This window comes from Harmonia axyridis, chromosome X (genome assembly GCF_914767665.1).
Source record: "Harmonia axyridis chromosome X, icHarAxyr1.1, whole genome shotgun sequence".
In the NCBI taxonomy this organism is placed as follows: Eukaryota; Metazoa; Arthropoda; class Insecta; order Coleoptera; family Coccinellidae; genus Harmonia; species Harmonia axyridis.
The window spans coordinates 16,672,856-16,695,395 of record NC_059508.1 but is presented as its reverse complement, the minus strand read 5'-3'; the positions used below and the strand labels follow the sequence as shown (position 1 = coordinate 16,695,395).

The following is a 22,540-nucleotide window of genomic DNA, read 5'->3' as shown; positions in this document are numbered from 1 at the left end:
GACAGATGAATAAGCTTTGATTATGACATATGTAACCATTAAATACTCGCACAGTATTGGTGGCGCCATCTCTTACAAAAAACGGGAAAGACTTATTTACACACATACTCCTCCTCAATCTAGTGGCAACACAAATGAACATTTGGAATTTAGTAGTTCAACTTAACTTTCCCCAATGTCTTCTAAACTCACACGTAGAATAAATGTATTTGACTGTGGAACAAATACCTCAAAGTTCAAGAAAAGCAGCTGTATAAATTCTCTAGATATATAGCAAAAATGAATTCACAATGGCTCCAAATCTACTGAGAATGTGAAACTACCCCGAATGCTATTGAGAAAATGTTTACAAAAATCTTACACAAATTTATTTGTACACATCGTTACACTAACAATATACAGTCTTACATTAACGAAAGTCCTTGTCTTAGTTCAAAAACAATACACAGTATGGTGACTAGTTACACACATATTCATCAATGACTTCAATTAACAAAAATTCCTACGAAAAATTACATCGATCAAGCTTAATATAAACTAGCTGCAAGTAAAAATACACCCCTTTATTGGGAGTTATTATATGTACAAAAAGGTTCCAGTCTTCCCAACTGAAGAACCAAAAATTCAAGACTTCTCAGAGTATATACATTCTATTCGCTTGAATGAATCTGATTATAGTCACAACTAAAATGTTGTTTTAAATATCGCACCACCTTGTATACTTCAACGATACCATGTGGTTAAATTCGCCCTCCAAAATATTCATCAAAGAAAATTAAGGGGTAAAAGGACTTTCCTCCTCATCACAACTAGATTCCTGACTGGATGGTGGAGTGTCTAGTTGAGGTAACCCAAGATCAAGATATTCTTCGTTTGCTGTGAAAGTCAAAATTCGATCTAGATCGTCCACGAGTTCAGAAAATGTCGGTCTTTCATTTGGATGATAGCTCCAGCATTCTCTCATGAGGAGATATATTTCAAGGGAGCAGCACGGTGGTTTCTCCATTCTATGGCCATTCCTCAGCAATTGGAATAGTTTTTCCACGCTTGGGACTGAAGGATATGGCGTTCCTGAAGAAAAAAAGATGAGTATGTATTAACCACTGAAAAGATTTGTTGTTACTTACCTCCAAGAGTCATTATTTCCCAAAGAAGAATACCATATGACCATACATCTGATTTGGTGGTATAAACCCTGTGGAATAGAGCTTCTGGTGCCATCCATTTCACCGGGAGTCTACCATCCGTAGTTTTTCTATAGTAATCGTTGCAGTGTATATCTCTTGCAAGACCAAAATCTGCTATTTTCAAGATGTAATCATCACTAACTAAAACATTCCTGGCAGCCAAATCTCTATGAATGCACTGAAATTTATAACATTTTTTTCAGATTCTTCACAATACTAATAAGGCGACTAATAATTGTGAGAAGAATCTTCAATTTCTGCTAGAGACCTAGCTCAACAATAAAATCATCAAGACAAACTCGTTTCAATATAAATAGCAGTTATTATCATTATTAGAGAGAGAGTGAAAGAAACCAACTTTATTGAATAAAGATTCAAAGACTTATGAGCCCAGATTTTCCTGCCTTATTATTGTAGGTGTGCATTTACAAAGATTTATTTCAACTTACTCTTCGAGAAGCAAGGTACTCCATTCCTTTAGCAACCTGATATGCGAAAGAGACAAGGTCTTTCTGAGTAAGCGTTTTTTTCTCCTTTTCAATCATTCCAATGGCTGGCTCATACCCAGATGATGGTCTGTGTTGTCTGAGGAAATCACGGAGATTACCATGAGGTGCAAACTCTACAATAACAAAAAGAGGACCGTTTTGCGTACAACATCCAAGAAGATTGATGATGTTGATATGCTTTCCAATCATCTTCATCATTTCCATTTCTGATACAAGGTCCATCATTTCATTGTCTGTATGACCTTCTGAAAAATTCAAGCCATAATTTCAGTTTATCGCCCTTTGCTTGGATATTAATATCTAAGAAAGTTAGGAATGTCTGTTATGGTTTACCTTTAAGCATTTTCACTGCAACCACGCAGTTTATACCAGGCTTCAGTAAACCATGAGCGTCAGCTTTTACAACCTTTCCAAAGGCACCTTCTCCTAAGCTTTTACCCAAAGTTAGTAATTCTCGAGGGATTTCCCAATCGGAATCCATTGGTAGTTCGTATTCCATCAGTCCATCCCCAGCATTATTGTTTTCCGATTTTTGTTTTTCAATTTTGACAACTGGCATGAGCTGCAACAGTTCATTCTTTTAGTTACAAATTCTTCGTACAAGAGCTCAAAAAATTTTGGAAAAAGGTTAAAATACTTACTAATGGTTCAGATATATTGTCGATATTATTCTGCATTCTCTGGATGATGACTTTTTTCGTCCATTGTGTCACAGCAGCTGCTCTAGCAGATTCTATTGCCATCTGTTTCCTCATCTGTCTACTAAAAGGAAATTTATTTCATGAAATTTTGGAATAGGCAATATCACTATAGGAAAAATATTTCAATCAATCGACTCATCTAAAGACATAAAATAAATCCAATTAGAATTGGAGGATACTCACTGATTTTTGTAGGTACAATAGAGGACTATGGAACCTATAATAAAGATCACACCAACGCTCGATATGGTTAAGATGATGAATGGATTGAGCACAGGAACAATTGGAGCTGGAAAAAATTAAAATCGAGATAAGATAACAACCTATTGCAAATTTTGTTCAAGGATAGTTCCTCATCCCAATTAGCTGAAAGCTGAAATCTATCTTAAATTTATTGAATTTATTCCTACTTACGTTCTATGACATGAAGATATCCTAGTGATGAAGTGGACCCTAAGCTATTAGCTGCCACGCATGCGTACCACCCTTCATCTTTGTATGTTATATTGGGTAGTATAAGGACATCGGCACTGGGTGTATCTCCAGTTTTCTTAAAGATTTCAAATCATTGAAGGATTCAATAGAATATAGCAAAATAAGAAAAACCATGCAAACACAAATTGTGCATTCGAAAAATTGCCAATAGTATATCTGCAATATATTATCAGAACACAGAAATTAGTGAAACAAAGAAGACCACGGCATGCACAATACTTATAGTCGAGTTATCTACAATCTACAATAAATATTTTTTTCACAACTAGTATCGTAACTCAGAAATTACTGAAATTATCTCCTGAAGAAATACCTGTATAACTTTGGTCGTACTGTCATTCATCACCTTGAGCCATTGCAAGTAATCATTCAAATCAGATAAAAAACCACATTTGAGCTCTGCATTAGAACCAACGATTGCTGTGGTATTTTCAAGTGGGTCTATAAGCACAGGCTTTGAATTCAGTCTTTCTAAAAGAGGTAACGGGAAAAAAAAATTTGTTAGATAAAGTTAGTCCACTTTTGGGATTGAGGTACATTCAAATAAGAAAAACCTTCCACCTTGATTAGTAGTACCACAAGAGAAAAGGTCATGTATTTGGAGAAACAGTTGTTATACAAAGTACCAAAGTCACATAACAATCCATATACCATACAATATCATTCACAGATTTGTAAAGACGATTTCCGATTTTTTCCTGAGTAATTAGACTATATTCTTAACCTGATTCCGCAAATATTCATAGAATGAATACACTAATTCAAAGTAGCAGGTGTTTTTTTTCGAGATATATAACTTTAAGTTGGCATTACTGTTCAAGATGGCGACTGATTTAACAGCTGTCAAGTGATTTATTCCCAGTTTGGTTTGGCAATTTATCATGAATAGACTCACGCCTTAACAACGCTTGCAAATACTGCAATTTCATTTCGAAACTAATGGTTCTTTGCGGAATACGTATCGCGCACTACGTCCATTTTATTTTGTTTAGCGATGAAGCGCACTTCTAATTGAATGGCTACGTCAACAAACGAAACTGCCGCATTTGGAGTGAAGCTAATCCTCAAGTGTATGTCGAAAAACCGTTACATCCAGAAAAACTGACTGTTTAGTGCGCTTTATGGGCTGGTGGAATCATTGGTCCGTACTTCTTCAAAAACGATGATGGCCAGAACGTTACAGTCAATGGTGATCGGTATAGACATAGAGCCATGATTACTAACTTTTTCATTCCTCGATTGAACAACCATGATGTCCAGGAGCTTTGGTTCCAACAAGACGGCGCAACATGTCACACAGCTCGTGCCACAATCGATTTATTGAAAGACACGTTTGGTGACCGCCTAATTTCACGTTTTGGGCCTGTGAATTGGCCTCCAAGATCTTGTGATTTAACACCGCTAGACTTCTTTCTGTGGGGCTATGTAAAGTTATTGGTCTATGCGGATAAGCCACAAACCCTTGACCATTTGGAAGACAACATACGCCGTGTTATTGCCGATATACCGCCACAAATGTTGGAAAAAGTCATCGAAAATTGGACGTCCAGAATGCCAGAAATCATATTTAATATGTAATGCCACAAGATTATCTTGCGGATAAATAAAATTCTTGTCAATGGAATAATCCATCGTTGTTTTATTGCAAATTTAAAGTTCTATAGCTCTAAAAAAACACCCTTTACATTCAATGAAAATATTCTTGTTGTTTCAGTGCTCTTTAACATCAGCAAAATTACCTCTGATATCAAACGTCAAGAACCAGATGTTGCCAGGGGTCTTCATGTTGATTAATGAATTACCACCAACCCTATTCTCTAAACGAATTAATGAATTGTATTATGGACACCAAACCCAAACATATGAAGATGAATCATTCGATGCGAAAGTGGGTAATATATTATCCTGAATCTCGGAAATGAAAATAGGTATCAGTTCTTTTCTAATGGAAAGAAACTTTAGAGCAGTATTCAATTCGTGAAAATGTCATGTAACAGCAGAATTAAAAATAATTTCTTTCAGATTTATGGGTGGATTATAGTAAAGCTGACATATTGGATAAATGCTCATTATTCTAAGTATTTAGAGAGTACATATATTTGAGTCATTGTATATATTTGGTTAATTTTGACTGTTTTGTCACTATTTTATGTTCTGTTAATAGTTTGTCGGGTATAAACATTCATTTGACCTTCGAAAAAAAAATTTATTACCTAGACAGAGAAGGACTTCAATTATCTGGGGTTTTTTCCAATATATTGAATGAAATAATACCTAATTATTCCAGGTTCGTATTGATCAAATTTCCAAACCGCACTTTTCATGCTTCAATGTTGAAATATTCATTGCTTTAAATTGTATTGTATCGAAACAACATTTACCTAGCATAAGCAGGTACTTAGTTTCATTCATGATGAATTACAGCATCAAAATGATAAAATATCGGGAATTCATTGATGAAAGAAGCATAAGTGTGAAGTGAATTGAAACTTTATCAAATTTCAATGAAAAACAACCATAAATTTAGCTAAGATATAATGAAATAGTGTCCATATCGTTTAACTACAATATAAACCAGGTACGGCAGCGCACGAATAGTTAGATGAGCTTAAGAATTTGTTCTGGAAATTTTATCAGAAGCAATGTTAAATATCACCTGTAAAAAAACCAATATCCATCCCAACTGAAGAGAAGAACTGAAATAAAAAATATAAAGAGTGCAAATGAGAAAAGCATTCGATTTCTTTATGATATCTTATAAACTTTGAGTGTGAAAATGTTTGGTTATCGACATAGTGAAAGTTTTCCTTCAGTTCCAACACCAAACCACCACCAGATTTGGTATGTATACCTGTACAACAGTGCCAAACAGATCCGTGCCTTCAATGTTGACCAGTATACCATTATTATCATCATTATCTGTGATGGCTATCCACTGAATGTAAGGCTCAAGATCCGCTATTATTGGACATGTGAAATTGACTGTGGTGTTCACAATTCCTGTTATGTTTTTTGGATAATCTAGTTCTATATACGGCTTCAGAGGTAGACGTTCTATACCAAATCGAATGAAAAAAATATCTATATTGAATCTTACTGTCTAAAATTCGTTTTAATTAACCGTGAAAAATGAATCATTAAAAAAGAATTCTGTCGAATGTCTTGAATCAACAACCCATTCTACGAAGGGTAAAAACATGAAGCTGAGGCAAAATATCTTGTATTCGCCAGAACTACACGAGAGAAAATGTTTGCATCTACTGAGAACTCGCGATCCTAAGTTTGAGTTTTAGCGTGAAGCGTTAAAATAGAACTTCATTCAAATATTTATACTATTAATAAATAAACGTAAACTGTTTCATTGGAGGTAAAAATATGCAATGTCCAGAATTCGTTGGAGATTTCATTCGATCAAGATGATTGACGAAAAACGAATGTTACTTAGGATTTTTTACATTGCGTAGTTACGAGAAAGTTTTCTATGAAGAAAACTATGGGTTTAGGTATTTTGCTATTATTTGATGAGATTAAGTTGAGTCCTTTTAGGTTTACTATCATTCTTTGCTTTTAAAACTTCGAAAGCGCACTTGGGTTATAAAAATTCAAGACATTCTTTATCCTTTGAAAAATAATACTCTCATTTAAGAGTGATTTTGAATGTTGATGTGGATTTGAAATCGTGTAAAACAGTATTTACTGACCTACAACATCCAGATTATATGTAAAATTGATGCATCCCAGTTTATTACAGGCTTTACAGGTATATTTTCCTGTATCCTGAGTGACCAAATCCTCCAGTGTCAAAGCTCGATGTCCTGGTCCAAATTTCACATCGCCCAATGTTCTGCTTGGTGGTTTCCCATCTTTGAACCATGTTATATTCGGAGTAGGATTACCATTAACTTTACATTTCAAGTTCATCGTGTTACCAGCAGGTTTTACCAAAATTTTCTGCATTTTCTTTGGATTAACAAATGTTGGCGGGAATTCTTGAGTATAATTCTTAACTGTTTGAGTTTCCGTTTCCGATGAGTTCGATGATGTCACTAGAGTTATCACTTTGAACACGAAGATGGTCCAAACTATTGATCTCAGCATTTTGATTCTCTGCTGATCAGAATATCCCTGAAAATTAAGAACAATAAGTCATTCGTACTCAGATTATACAACAAGTAAACGGAATTATTTATTATTGAAAAAATTGGAGTGATTCAATGTAACATCGGAATTTTAGAAAAGAGGTTTCATTGATTTTCTGTTATGGAGAAATTATGCAATATTATATGTGAATCACCAAAATCATGTATCACATTTTGTTCACTGTTTCATTATTCCCAATTATGACTCCCAGGAATCATTCAAGAAAATGACTTTATCATATGAGACAAATGCATGAAAACCCGAGACCAAAATCTCTATGGAAAAATATGTTGGTTGTTACTTGAGGGAAATCTATTTAATTTTCATGAAATTCAAAATATTCTTATTTCCACAACTTTATTATGTATTCATTATTGTTTAGCTACACATTGGTTTCTTCAGATTTCTTACAAAATAAATAACTGAACATGTAGGGAATACATATGAAATTCGTATCAGTAAGTTAAGGTATTTAAAAAGTAAGAAATCTGAAAAAGCTTTCTTGTAGCAAACAATTGTTATTTACATAATACAAAAATAGTGGAAATGAGAATAAGTCATATTTAACATCAATTTTTAAAAAAAGGAAGAATCCAACGGAGTCAAATTTCCATAGAAAATTCTTTATTGAGTATTTATTTTCAATGAACCTTTCTTTCTTCATCAAGATACAAGTTAATCCTTCAAATAGTGTGAAATCGCCCGAAACTTTCGCCTCAAGTTGACTTCTACAATAATCAATTGATAAATTATACACTTCCTCCCAAAATTGATTTTCTTCGAGACATTAAGTACCCTCTTTCTCAGACGTGTGGCAACTTTTAGATTAATAGGATTGCCACGAAAGCGAGTGAGAAGACTTTGACACGACTATAGTCCTGAGCTTATGGAAGAATCGATACCAAATGATGACGTTTATTACAAGGTTCCTTGAAATTCAGCAAGTTCGTACAACTCGAAGTAGATTTTGTCACTTATAGACCATAAAATGAAAGTCTATGTGCCTTTGAAACAATAGGGCACCGATTCAGTTCAGTATTCTGACTTTGTAAGTTAAATGCCAATAAGACTTTGATGTTGGTTCATAAATATTTAAATCGTTCGAGAAACTAGAGCGGAGTGAATTTAGATGATTGCAGTCATTAATCTAGTCACAAAGCCTCACAAAATATACCAAATTTCGCATTCCTTCATTCAAACAAAATTCGACGAATTGTGGAAATTGTTAGTTATTCATTTTTATTAGTTACACGTCACTTATATTCCCCACAAGAAATCTTCAATAGAAAACGAAGCAATTGCAAATCCCATATCTTGAAAGTAGTATTCAATTGTTTCAATTTTTTTGGACGAGTAAAACTTTTAAGAAAATCTACACCACCACTACCAATTTCCACCAAAAAAAATTTGAAATGATCAATTCCAGATAGTTTACTATGTTGTCTGAATGTTTACATTGGCCGCAGTTTATTTGAATAGTATTATTTTTTCTTCTTCTAAGAAACGATCAGAAGGTCAGGTTATTTTCATGTATCAAATTCAGCATGTGTAACCCAAGCCTCATAATCGATGTGTGAAATAGTACGTAAAGCAGGTCATAATGAATTCGTTTTGGTGCCACTAAAATACTCGAGAGGCTCGGCTATATATCACCATTTGCCATTGCTCAAATCGAGCCTTTTTTCTGAATGAAATGCAGTTCCAATTTTATCTATCAATGAATTCAATCCAGTGAAATGTCTCATTTCCAAGATCCGAATCACAACAGAAGAGACGAACATAAAATGATGGCATGTGGAGATTCCAAAACATCGTCGGCCTCAAGTGTTAAATATAGAAGAGTCCAACATTTGTAGGCAAATATAAATTGAAGTGTCTCAAAATAAAACAGCACATTTAGTGAAATTCAGATTTTCTGTCTACGATCAAAACAGATGTACATATATAGTTTAGAATGACATTTGAGTCGATTATGTGAGTCCGAAAACTCAAAAACTGTTTTCGACTTTCAGAGAAAAGCCTAATTGCTGAAGAATTAACTTCCTTTTATTAGCTACCCTGTATGAGCTGCCAGTATACGTTAGAAAATATCCAAGCCTCTCTGATAACTCTAAGAACCTCAGTATATATTTTTCGGTTATTTGCAGAGGGTCATGGAAATGCCAAGATCTACATACGAAATAACCCTCAAGAAAAAATTACGAAATCGAATTCAAACAAGGAAGCCAAATCTCCTGAATTCACGTCAGTGCTTCTCAAATTTTTCAATACAAACTTAATTCTTATACTTTCTGGTATCCAGATCAATAAAATTATCAAAAATAAAATTATGATGTTTTCGTTCACCCAAATATTCCATCTGTTCTGGGACGTCATGTATAAATAACATCATTAATGACGGTATAGCGTAAGACAGGAAACGCCCAGTATATTAAAAATATACGTCAAGGAAATGACTGCTCCTGTGTTGCTATTAATTTATCACAAGAAGGATGCGCATAGTATTGTTTTACCTGTTGAGGACAGAGGCAGCGTAAGGAATAAAGTACGACCTTCTTCCAACGTAATCTTGGTCCTTCGATCTCGGATCTGACCGGAAACCATGGCAGCTAGAAAAGCGCTAAATCAGAAGCCGGCTGATTACAAATTCAACAGCTAATTCCTACTGAAGTTTATTTTGGTATGCTACCGGATATCGAACACTGAGCGAATAGTTATGGCCAGAAACAATGGTCATCCCAATGAGGCATTAACATTTTTATTATTTCTGCTGTTACGCGTAGAGTTTTCGAATAGAGTGAGATTCTTTGTTACTTCCCAGGAGATAATCAGTTGGTCTCCAGTGATTTTCAATGCGTAATGGCATTCTAATGCCGTTCCTTGAAAGCCGGTCTCTGTTTATTTATCGAAAACACCGACATTGTGGATTTTCTAACAGGAGACATTCCACCGAGTTTGGCTCAGTGAAAATGTTGAATTTTCTACCCTGAAAAGGAGCTTTATTCGAAGGAACATATTCCAACATTGTGATGTAACCGAAATCCTTGGATTTATAACATTGATTATAAGCGGTTTTGATAAGCAAATAAGATTACATCCTTCTATAATTCCTTTTATACCACATATTGTAGATAAAAAAATTTATGAGCAATCATAGGTAGGTACTGATATGGATCTCTCAATTTGAATTTTGAAAATTTTCTTATCTAGATCCAAACAAAAATATGAATTTTCTCTACTTGAAATAACTCTTTTCCCAGGTGGGCGCAGAGAAAACTATAAAAATCTATTTTTTCTTTTTTAAAACAAACAAAACCTATCTACCTTATCTAATTCTACCTGACTATTGAAATTTTATATGAACAATTGAAAAAAGACACTTATCTAATGATTTTCTTCTCTATTCAATCCAATATTTCTTCCTTCTTTCTTTCTAATTCCAAATTCCATACTCTTGTTCCATAGTCTTTTAAAATAAAACTCCTTTTCTATACTACTTCGATGTTATAACTCCAGATTCTTTCCAATTCCAATTTCAAATTCCCTTTTCAATTCCAATTCCAAAACTCTTTCAATATCTGTATTATTTCTTCTTCAACTCGTAAATAACTTATTTCAAACTTCAAATTCTCAAAATTAATCTCTTTCCAATTTCTCAAAATTTCTGCTTGACGTTTCCATTCTATTATTTCTCCCGCTATCGTGGATTTTCATTTCATCTCTCTATTCTCCAATCGATGCTCACATTTTCTATGTACTGTCTATCTATGCCACTATGATACTGTCATTCAACTACCCTTTCTTTTTCTTACTTAACTTAACTTTAATAATAAACATATCAACTATTTCTAAATCTGAATATTATGTATAAAAATAAAGGATATCTTTGAAACCAACTGAGAATTTTGAATTATTTCAATTATACCTAAACTTTAATGAATAATAAAATTTTTGATTGAGGAATCCATAACAGTACTGTATTATATTATTATCTCACCTTTTTTAAAGCCCTAAGGGAATATTTTCCGAAATATCTGTAACTCAGTTGTCAAATTTTCTATACCTTGGAAAATTTGTTTTTTCAAAGAATTAAAAAAAAACCTTCACGCGCATTTTGTACCTCTTCATCAACTGATTCGAACATGGATCACGAAAATGTTTGCAGTTGGGCGATCAGTCCATCATCTCAGAAATTATAGGTCATAAACAGAAATTTTCGAAAAATATTTGAGAATTTTCTCGAGGCTGCCACATCTCTTGGATGTCAGATAAACACTTGAAACCTCATCATGTTTTAGATCAGAGTTCGATCTTCAAAAAACGTTTGTATTTGAGGGGTATGTGACAAATATTTTAGAGATATAACGATTCTTGTATAGAAATTCAATTTTACTGATTTCTCTAAAAATTCCAGTTTTAGTAAGTAAAGTGCCATTATTTCTATAGTGGACATCAAACTTCAAGTCCTGCGTAGCAGATTAGATTGTCCCATCCGAGAAAAGTCAAGATAGCCAGGAGCTAAACAAATTGTCATTACGGCCAAGCCTGGAGTTATAAAAGCTGAAAGAACCAGGGTGGACAATAGATCCTTCAATAACATACACCGTAGTTGATAGACCCTAAGCAAGAAACATAAGACCCATTTTAGCCACATTCCTTATAGTCGGCAGGGGGTGTGCTAGAATCAATCTGGGGCTCTCCCTGTAAACAGTCTAAAATTATCTCCAGTGAATGACGCTTTCATGCTCCCAAAGCTGAAGGTAAAACAGGCGAATGCAACGGAGCATCGGAGCATCCGAAAGAGGCTACCATTCGCACATGTGTTCTACACGTGCGGATTTCCTCACAAAGAATTCTCGAATACGGTTCAAGATCCAAGCAGCAACGATGCTGAGCTTTCAGGCTTCATCTTCACTCGGATGGAATCATGAATGGAACACTTGTCACAACTAATAGGCCTATTCATGTCTCTCGTGTATTTTTCTTCGGCTAGAACAGGTGCATGATTTTTGATAGATCGATCTGAAATCCTGGTTACAGAAATTTCAGTTGCTACATATTTATCGCAGTCATAACTAATTAATTTGGAGGATTGAGGTCAGTACAGGGTGTCCCAAATTCGATGCTCACCGAATTTCTTTCTTCGTTTCTGAAAAATTACTTTTCCAAATATTGATATTCGAAAAATTCTAAAACCTTTGTTCAGTAATTTTTATGGTTTAAATGATACTCACAACAGAAAGAAATCAATTACCGTTTCAGAGACATACCGGGTGTCCTAAGTTATCGTATACAGGCAATTTCTAGCTTATTTGAAAAGATAATAAAGAAATTAAAACATTGCTTTGTTTAACATCAAAGTACCTTTCCAATGATGTATAAAAAAGGTTCGTACATTTGACAACCCTGTGGTAGCTACCCCTCACTTTTTATTTTCAAATTACACCCCGAGTATATTGCCAGTGTAAATTGCGTGTCATTTGATTTGAAATACAACAATAGCACATACTTTTTTATTAACAACAAAAACATTAACATTTTGTCAAGTATAAATTGCAACCAAAATACCTACTATGCAATTCAAAAAACGAATAAACATTTAAAGCAAGTTTTTTTTATAAAAAACATCGGTTTTTAAAACAAAAAATTCATCTTCTTCTTATATGAGAAGTTTGTACAAATATGGGTGGAGGCATTTCATTTTCATAAGGATAATTAATGAATAACGTGAAAGAAGTCATAAAATATTAATGTTCTTGTTGTTATTACTGAAAAAATAGTATGTGCTATCGTCGTATTCCAAATAGAATGACACGCAATTTTCACCGACAATATACAGGAGGTGCCATTTGAAAATAAAAAGTGAGGGGTAGCTACAACAGGGCTGTCAAATGTACGAACCTTTTTTATACTTACATCATTGGGAAGGTACTTTGATGTTATTTAAAGCAATTTTTTTATTATCTATACACCCGGTATATGAGAGTTGGCGCTTTTTAAATGAAACACCCTATATTTTTCAACAGATTTATAATTTGAAATTTAGAGATTTGGTTTGAAGAAAAACTATGCCTTCTTGCTACGAATTTGACACCTTAAGAAAATTTCATTCTTTTCGTGTCTACTCACATCCTGGCATTTCTTCCAAATTCAAAATCTGACGGATATATTCTGAGAAATCAATATTCGGTTCGCTTATTGTCAACACATTTCTAAGTTTCTGTTCGATCGGATAGATATTTGTTCAATTATCGCGAAAACATAATTTCTGGAGGAATTTTTTTCCTCAAAATATAAATATCTCACGTCATGAGAATTTCCCTGGTACAAGTTGGAAAAATGGCGTATTTCCGGAGCCAAGTCGCAGATATCCGCATCATATTTATAGATTCGAAGAATAGGGACCAGCTGAGACGGTTGCAAACATTGTGTATGACTAATAAAGAAACAAAACCTTTTGTTTCCATGGTTATAGTTGACTTATTCGAAACATAATGGTTCCTCTGTACAAAGTTGCGTGTAATAATTGTTTCTATTCGGTTCACGATACCAGATTGCAGACGTTGGGTATTTATATTATTAGAAAACGAAAGGGAACCACACTGAATGAGTGACACAGACAAAAAAATATGAGAAAAGCTCCTACGCGAAGTCTGGAGCTTTTGCAGTCTTGTTAAAATTCGCATTCATCTAATATTATATCGAAATTTCAATAGAATTACTCGATAGTCTCAATACAATGCCATTTTTCATTCCTTTTTTTTTGGACCAATTATCTCGAGGAAGCTAAGAAGTATATAAAAATAATAAATACATGCTTGGGAGGTTCCATTTTTCTCCTCCAAGGAGGAAGAATCAGGATTATAGAATCTGACATTTCACAAATAATAATACGATTTCCACTAAATTCCTCATAAATTTCCTTCATTCTTTTGCAATCAATTACTAAATTTCAAATCCCTCCTCTGACTTTTGTCATTTTTTGTGTTAGATGGTTGGGAAAATAATAAGTACCTACACAACTGTGTATAATATGCAGTGTCTCTAGCTACTGCTTCGATGTTTAGAAATTTTCGTTGCTATTAGCATCTGCAGATGGCACATTTCTGATCATTTCACCCGTGCTTTTGATGGGCCTCCCTGTATTCGACAAGGTTGTATTTTCCGGGCAGAAAATCGAAACGTAACAGCCAATCATCGTTAATCATCAGGTGTAGCTTCAAGCGAAAATCAATTATGTATCAAGTTACATCCCTCTACATAATAAAACTTTCTACGTGTAGGCAAATAGAGACGTGAACCAATAGAACAGGAAGTGCAGAAAATTTGTTGCTGGAACGCAATAAAATATTCCTTTGACATACAGTTCAGCATAATACAGCCACATGAAGGTTGGAAAATAAAGAGAATCAGTGAGCGTAGTCAAAGGTCTAGGGAAATAAAAAAATTAAAATCACATCCGAAGGTTTATAGCGAATAGTTCATGTTTGCCTATTGAAAAGGAGCCAGTCTTCTTTTGCAGGTTGATTATATACCACACGATCACATTACCGTGTGCTAACTTCAGCAATTATTCAGTGGTAAGTTGGAAAAAGGAATTTTCTGCTATTGAACTTGAATGAACTACGTTAGTTAGACTAATTCACTTTTTCATACCCAATTCAGCCTTTCACGAATTCGGCAGACCTTGATGGCCCTCAGACGAACTCTTTTAGTTAACAAAAATAGTCCAATTTTAGATCCGACATAAACCACTAGCTCTTCATTTGCCAGAAGCACTTTTCAGATATTTCAGCTTTTACTATTTGGTAGTTGATCATGATCAAAACATGCTTTCCATTTTTTTCTACCAAAATTGAATATTCACAATACTAGGAATACATTTCATAACAGCGCAGTTAAATAAAGTAATCCTCATTTCGTTAATATCCAATTGGTTCCAAATGTTTCATCTGTGCTCGATGTCTGTCGTCTTTGGTCAATGAACTATAGGTAATATAAATATAGTTTGTGAATTTAGTCATCTTTAAAGAGGCATAAACTGAGAAAATACAACAAATTCAAAAAGTATGTCGCAGTTTTTATGCTAATTTATTAATTTGATTTATTAGTTTGTTCTTGAATTGCAGTTTCCAGGATATTATTGAAAACATGTTTATTTCTAGCCAAATAAATACGTAAAGGTTTATCAAAAGATGCATATTTTGAAAGTAAGAATATCTGTATAATTTCATTGATTTTTTTTCAGTGCTTCGTAACTGAATTATTTTATCAGCAAAAGATTCTAATTAAATCTATGAAATGTGATAATGAGTAAATATTTGTTGTGCATTTTAACAGAGGCGCTAGAAGTATTCCAAAAGTGGCAATTGAAACATAACAATGAGATAACATATGATCGGGTTCAACAGATTCTTCTATTGACCCAAGATGAGCATACGAATGGAAAATGTTTGGAATTTTCAATGCCATAATAGGTGATAATTGACGTATCTATTCAGATTAACCATTAAATTTCAACCTCTGCTTTAAAACCACATAACACAGCATCTCAATAGTTAAAAAAGGCTCTTGAATTTACTCACTGTAGTGATTAGTCTCTGGTAGTATATCACACTGACATTCTCAGTCTGTGGAACGAAATTTATTGCAGCACTCAAATGAAGAACGTTTGAAAAAACCAAAAACCAAACATGATAACTTGCAGAAGAGCTCTGCAGCATATATCGCATATGGGTTATACAGCACTTGAATCTGAAATGATCCATTGGACAAACTCAAACTAAAGTCGACCCCTTGGATAATTTCAGACCACTATTGAAATAAACATCACGGATAGTAGTCGAGTATTGTGAGCAGAAACAGGCCTTAATTTCGTATAGTACCCTCATTGATTCTTTATTGGCGTTAGTTGATAAGTACAAAAGAGATTTATGGTTCATTCTGTATAGAAAATGTACCCCTCTGCATAACGATGAAACGCGTTACGGTTTCCAACGAAGTTTTCAGCACAATGATTTATTATTCTCACAGTGATTACGTTGTGCATGATTAGTTGTATTAACTTATTTGTTCCGGACACTTCCGTTGTCTGAAATAGGTCCCATCTAACAGGAATATTGAGCCGTTAGAAAACTGACAACTTCCTCAAAATTCTTTGAGAGGAGAAAGTTACAGGCCAATTGAAAAGTCCCCGATCTACAATAGTAAAACACATTTTTTTGGCAAAATTCGATTTTATTATTCAACATAGTTGCCTTCGAGGGGATACAGCGATTATAGCGATCTTCCATACCATTTTTGTAGTACGATTTGTCTTTCGCTTCAAAATAGGCCTCAGTTTCGGCGATTACTTCTTCATTGGCACTAAATTTCTTTCCAGCGAGCATTCTTTTGAGGTCTGAGAACAGGAAAAAGTCGCTGGGGGTCAAATCTGGTGAATACGGTGGATGCAGAAGCAATTCGAAGCCTAATTCGTGCAATTTTGCCATAGTTTTCATTGATTTGTGACACGGCGCATTGTCTTAATGAAACAGCACCTTTTTTTCTTGGGCCGTTTTTCAATGATTTCATCCTTTAAACGATCCAATAAAGCTATACAATAATCGCTGTCGATGGTCTGGCTCTTTTGGAGGTAATCAATGAATATTATAACTTTTGCATCCCAGAATACTGATGCCATAACCTTGCCAGCTGACTCTTGTGTTTTTCCTCGCTTTGGATTCGATTCATCGTGTGCAGTACCCTCAGCTGACTATCGGTTGGACTCCAGAGTGAAATGATGGAGCCATGTTTCATCCATAATCACATATCGACAAAAAATTCAGGTTCATTGCACTTAAAAAGCTTTAAACACTACTCAGAATCATTAACACGTTCTTGCTTTTGATCGATTGTGAGCTCGCGAGGCACCCATGTTGCACACAGCTTCCTCATGTACACATGTTCGTGAATTCATGTTTTATAGGGTTGAAAATCAAGGTAAGATTGAATTGAATATCATAAAATTATGAAACATAAGTACTACTACGGTGTTGCTAAAGTGTGTCACTATTTCCGGATACCAAGAAAAGCCAACCTCACTCTGAAAGTACTAAAGAATATTCCGTGATCATAGTGGGTGAATTTGGGTGTAGGAGTTGACAAATTTGAAAAAATACAAATCACAATAGCAACATGTCAGATAATTAGCATTCATTCGCATTGTTCTATAGAAATTTCACTAGAAGAAATCAGTAGGAGTAAAACATCGAGATAAGAATAGAAGAAGCTTTTTTGAATATATTTCGTGGTCCCATATAATTGAGTAGTATCTTTGAAAATGAGGAAGAAGTTCAAATCCATATAGATCTTCCTCAAAATAATTCTAACCCCAGCAAAAAAACTTTGATGCATATGCATATACAGGGTGACCAGGGGAGACCATGATCAAAAAAGCTATCTAATGATGCAATAATATAGTGGGTGTGCCATTTGAAATAAGAAAGTAGTAGTCTGTTTTCGATATAACCGGAAGTTGTGGAGATCTAAAGATATTTTAGGCAGAAAGATCATGGTCTCAAACCTCAATGTGCAATTTTTCAGCTTGAAATTATGGTTAGTTTTCCATTAACGTCTAATAGGTCATCCCGGTGAATCACCCTGTATAGCATTCATATTAACTGAACTTATCACAATGTCCAGAAGAAGTCTATCTAAACCAAAATAAATCCGCATGAACATAGTTATCAGTATACAGTTGACAATTATTGGTAATAGATCCAAATAAATAAGCAATCCTTTTAAAATTCTGATAATGGACAAGCAAAAGGCGTCAGAAGGACTGTAGCTTGAATCGACTTGACCAATTTTCGAACACCTTCGTTTATATGTGAACAACGTTTCAATCGGGTACAGGAAATCGTATTAAACAATATGTTTTTACGTCATATAGAACTGCAAGAATTAAGTTTAACTCATCTATTGTTTATGGATGAGACACCCATTTTGAAAAAATATCCTCTCTAGATATGGCTTGAAAACAACAAGTTCTTCGAAAACATTTTCGAAAAAGTATTCACTGAAAATCTCAATTCATACCTCGTTTGATTGGAGCAATTAAGGAATTGATCAACAGTGAATACATTGGTGCATAATGCTAACAAAGGTGGATAAATTATGCATATGGAGATGATGTAAAGACACCTCCTTGTTAAATATTAAATCATTCAACTTTCATGTGTGGGATAAGCAATAAAAGAACTTTAAGGTAAATAGTCATCATTTGATTCCTACATTCGAAGAGTAGTAATTCAGAATGAAGTCTATCAGTATTTATTCTCTTAGTTCAGGTAATAAGCATCCCACCGAGCTTGTGGAGAAGTTTTAGTTAACTATTCTTTCATTCAAATTTGAAGATATTGATGTCTGATAGAACTCTCATTCCGAATTGTATATTATGGTAAATCTCTTCAACAATTCAAGATTGGTAAACATAAAAAACAAAACTAGTAGTTTTAATAACACGAAGAAATACTCCCTCAAAATCTCTGAATATCACTACCTACAAAAAAACTAACAACTCTTTTAACAATCTCCAACGAGTTTCTCAGATTACACAGAAAACGTGACTCAATAAAACTTTTATTGAGTTGAGGGATGCATAGGCGAACACCGAGGCGAACACATTTAGTCCCAGACTTGCGGTGAAATTTTACAGAGTTGAAATGTTTCAGGAAAAAATAGTTATGAATTTATATTTCAAAAATATTCGTCATTTCTAATCAAATGGAAGAGATGTTGTAAGATGATATTGGGTTATTTTTGAATTTACAACCTGCTGTAGGTGAAATGGACTTTATGGAAGTTCCTAGTTCAAAGTCTGAAGTTCTGTAAAATATTTCGACCCGAGAATAGTTCTACGAAATATAATATTGAATCTTAAGAATTTTTATTTCAATTTAAAAGTGATCTATAGAAGTAGAAGTAGGAGCATTGGCGTATTCAATTACGATTTGATAATACGAAAAGATTCGAAGGGAGGATTAAATTTTCTAATTGCATTAAAAATGTTTATGTGAAACAGAAAACTGTTGAGATTTGGAACTACAAGTGGTGCCAATTAACTGATGTAGGATAAACAATCCAAAAATACTTCTCAATAGCAAAAATCACCAACGTACTTTCATTAAAAACAGCTCATGAATTCAATATGAAATCCTATACTTAATACACTCAAATACGTTCTCGAATCGTAGATATCAAAGCTTAGTTCAATTATTTTCAATGAGACTACTGGGAAAAATCTGGAAGACGTCGAAAAACACTCTATAAATATTGTACCTATTCATCATAGAAACAAAATATGTTTGTATGACGTTTATGAAACTTGATTTTACCATATTGATTCTTCTAGTTCAAAGACATAAACCCCCAAATTATCAAAAAATGAAAGAATCCAATTAGTTCAGTTTTAAACTAGGCCTCCAAATATACTAATTAGTAATTTTTGTTTAATATCATAATAATATTTTTCTTTCAATTTAAAATTGATGATTGGTTTGTTATTCGAAATGTTGCCAAGGTGTCAATTGATTTTGACAAACACACATTGATTCATTATGTGAACTATATTTTGTTAAATTTTTCACATTACCTAAATTAATTAATATGTTTTAGATTGAGAAGGGACAACTAAAAGGAAGTGGGAAAATATACACCGTTGTCAAGTACGTTCAGTTTTCATAATGGCCATTTTTCAACATAGAAAATTCGAATGAAAATGAAGCGAAACTATGCTTTGATGTTGGTATATTGGAAATGCAAACTGGATAAATATTGCCTTTAGTTTCCATTTTAATCAATGCCGTAGCAACAGGTGGTAATTTCATCAACTAGACTATTTTCTCTGGTGAAAATAATCAGCGCAATGAACGTCAGCATCAAGTAGGCAATGAATCAGGGATTTTTAGGGAAAAGCTCAACTTTTTTCCGTCTGCATGAATACTCATTCAACAGTCTCTACTTTATTTATTTTTGAACATCCGGCCCTGAAGGAAGAACAAGGGTCCCACTAGGAGTTTATTAAGTTTGACTTCATTAAATGAAAGAATTTACGTACTCTTGGTACGAAATGCTCAGCCAGGTTTAGTCACACTCCGAGACGTAATTTAGGTTCCCCAGAACGGAAATTTAATTGAATAATTCCTTACAGATTCGGTTCATATTATTTCAAATTCAAATTAACGTGACTGAAGTGAGACAAGAAATTTCAAGTCTCATCAATTCACTTGAATTACGACAAATAACATGACACTGTTCGCGAATTATTCTCTCTTAGGTGGAGAAAACCCCTATTTCTCTTAGAAATAGGAAAATACATTTCAAACTCTCGATTCCTGATCACAAAAAGTTTCGAAAAAAAATTTTCTTGGTGGAAATTGTAAAAGTCTTCTTTCTTCCAATATTCGAGAATCGATGAATGAAAATTGAAGAAAACTGTCTCTGACCTATAAAACAGGATGTTCTTCGATTTTCTCATAATCAATTAGAGATACACAAACAATATTTTTTCACACTATGAATTCCCAAAAAAAATTTGATTTATAACATTCTTAATCTCTTCTTGTCACATTAACTACAAACTTAATTTATACATATTTCAATTCTACATATAATCCAAGTGTTGTTACAGATCTGTTCAATTTCACTTGTAGGTTTTTCGTAGGTTTCAAACCATTGACTTTATGATGCAATCTAATTTCTAATACCTATTTAGTATGTTTTTCAGTGCTTTTTTCGCAGAATTTGTATGAATTCATACATGACATTTACGAACAATAAAATAATCAAAGTAAGCCAAATCTCTATGTGCATTGAATTTTAATGAAAAGGAAAGTTTTTTTGAGTGACATCTGAATTTCAAATTTCTTTTGAGCAACATACAAAGAGAAATTGTATTTCTTAAAGGACTCAAGGATTCAAAAACCAATCGGATAAAGAAATCGATGCAATTTAATACTGATTTAGCTGTCTTTCTTTGCAAAGTCTGTAAAACGTAAATAGAGATACTTACACAGGGTGTTCCTAAGTTGGGGTACAAACGGAAATGGGAAATTCCTTATTTAGTTTTGATAAAAAAAGTTATACGAACAAGCGTGCGCTGTTCCAAAAAAATATAACTCTGTAGGTTTTCAACCGGAATTAGTGATATAAACTCTAAATTGGAAGAACTATGTCAAATTTCAATTGAATATCTTATGAAGTGCAGATACCGTAGAAAAAAACTAGCAAAAATTCAAACTTTATCACCCTGTATCTCGAAAACAAAGCGTATGCGGGCCTATGTTTATAGGAACTTTTTTCTTAAAAACTAACCGAGGAATCTCTCATTTTCGTTTGTACCTTCAATTTAGAACACCCTGTAAACAGTCGAAATGATTTGAAACAAGAAAACTACCCATAGAAATGAACGAAGTATGTATGTATGAGACAAATACAAGGTGAATCTCTATTCAAAAAATGAATTTCTGAGATATATTTCCAAATAATTCTTGAAATACACATAAGTGACACTCATGGACAGTTTTGAAGAATCAATATGTTTTCAATTTAAGTCACTAATAAAAGAAATAAGCAAAAAAGTAATTGCTGAAGTAGTCCTACGTACATTGTCCACTTCTTAGGGATACGCGCCTTCAAGTAGCGTAATAATTAAAAAATATGAACAAAGGGCGCATGTGAGGAGATCATAACGTGCACCATGAACAGCATCCAATTGTTTCGAATTACTTCAATTGATGCAAATTGCCGGTAAAAGGTCTATTTACTACTTACCCATCAGAAAACTAACCGCAAATCAAAAACATAAGCTTATCCCAAGTCACTTCTAAAATTAGTCCACAAGGATACCACCAACACTGATTTAGACTTTCCACGAATCAAGTTTAATTCAATAAGCGAGGATTTATTGAATCATTGACGCACTTTCGGAATAAATACGGGTAAATATGGCACGCAAGTCTTCGCTGGGCAATCTTGGAATTGGTTTCAGGACGTTAGAAGACGTTCTCGCGCTACAATCATCGGCGCAAGATAGTGCTTTAGACACTCGACGCTGTTACTTTACTTTGCCTTAAGTCAGTACAGACCTGCGTATCTTAGACGATTCAAATGTTTGTGCGTCAGTGTTTCCCGCCCTGCCTAATTATTTCTTTCCATCCTGTTGCTGCACACATGTTTCCAACAGAAACATCGCCAATTCCTACCGGATGTTGCATCCGAAAAACCTGAGCCCTGTGGAACACAACAGGCGCATCTTTTCTCTACCTCGGCGACCCAACCCTGAGAAAACAGAAATTTAGAACACGTGATCGCTATTACCACTAATTCTATACAAGTGAATGTTTGGATTCGTCCTAGAGAAATACTATAGGAATAACACTTTCAAATTTTTTTTTATTCGACAGAACTTTTATCTGAAAAAAATTTTTTGGAGATGTTTTCATCTCATCAGAAAAGAACACTGTAA

The 22,540-nt window shown here is 33.9% G+C and overlaps 1 protein-coding gene across 3 annotated transcripts; it reads right to left on the bottom strand.

Moving 5' to 3' along the window:
* Window positions 1-345: 345 nt before the first annotated feature.
* Window positions 346-22,130, bottom strand: LOC123685927 (fibroblast growth factor receptor homolog 1-like). 3 transcript variants are annotated; one of them, XM_045625815.1, is made up of 10 exons: window positions 21,847-22,130; window positions 6,594-7,017; window positions 5,744-5,946; window positions 2,812-2,947; window positions 2,581-2,686; window positions 2,338-2,458; window positions 2,030-2,258; window positions 1,637-1,941; window positions 1,128-1,365; window positions 346-1,071 (listed from the first exon to the last, which is right to left on the bottom strand). In XM_045625815.1, exons 2-10 carry the CDS (start codon window positions 6,988-6,990, stop codon window positions 776-778), a joined length of 2,031 nt encoding a protein of 676 aa, XP_045481771.1. In that variant the 5' UTR covers window positions 6,991-7,017; window positions 21,847-22,130; the 3' UTR covers window positions 346-775. The 3 variants fall into 3 exon arrangements, with proteins under 3 accessions (XP_045481771.1, XP_045481772.1, XP_045481773.1); XM_045625816.1 differs by having other exon boundaries at window positions 2,338-2,455; XM_045625817.1 differs by lacking the exon at window positions 5,744-5,946 and adding an exon at window positions 3,206-3,363.
* Window positions 22,131-22,540: the final 410 nt, after the last annotated feature.

Excerpts from the sequence above, each read along its gene's own strand:
- LOC123685927 (XM_045625815.1), bottom strand. The coding sequence starts at position 6,990 with ATGCTGAGATCAATAGTTTGGACCATCTTCGTGTTCAAAGTGATAACT. Across the intron at positions 2,948-5,743 it reads TGTTTGGCACTGTTGTACAG|AAAACTGGAGATACACCCAG; the intron begins GTATACATACCA and ends GAAATCTTTAAG. Across the intron at positions 1,366-1,636 it reads AGTACCTTGCTTCTCGAAGA|TGCATTCATAGAGATTTGGC; the intron begins GTAAGTTGAAAT and ends TATAAATTTCAG.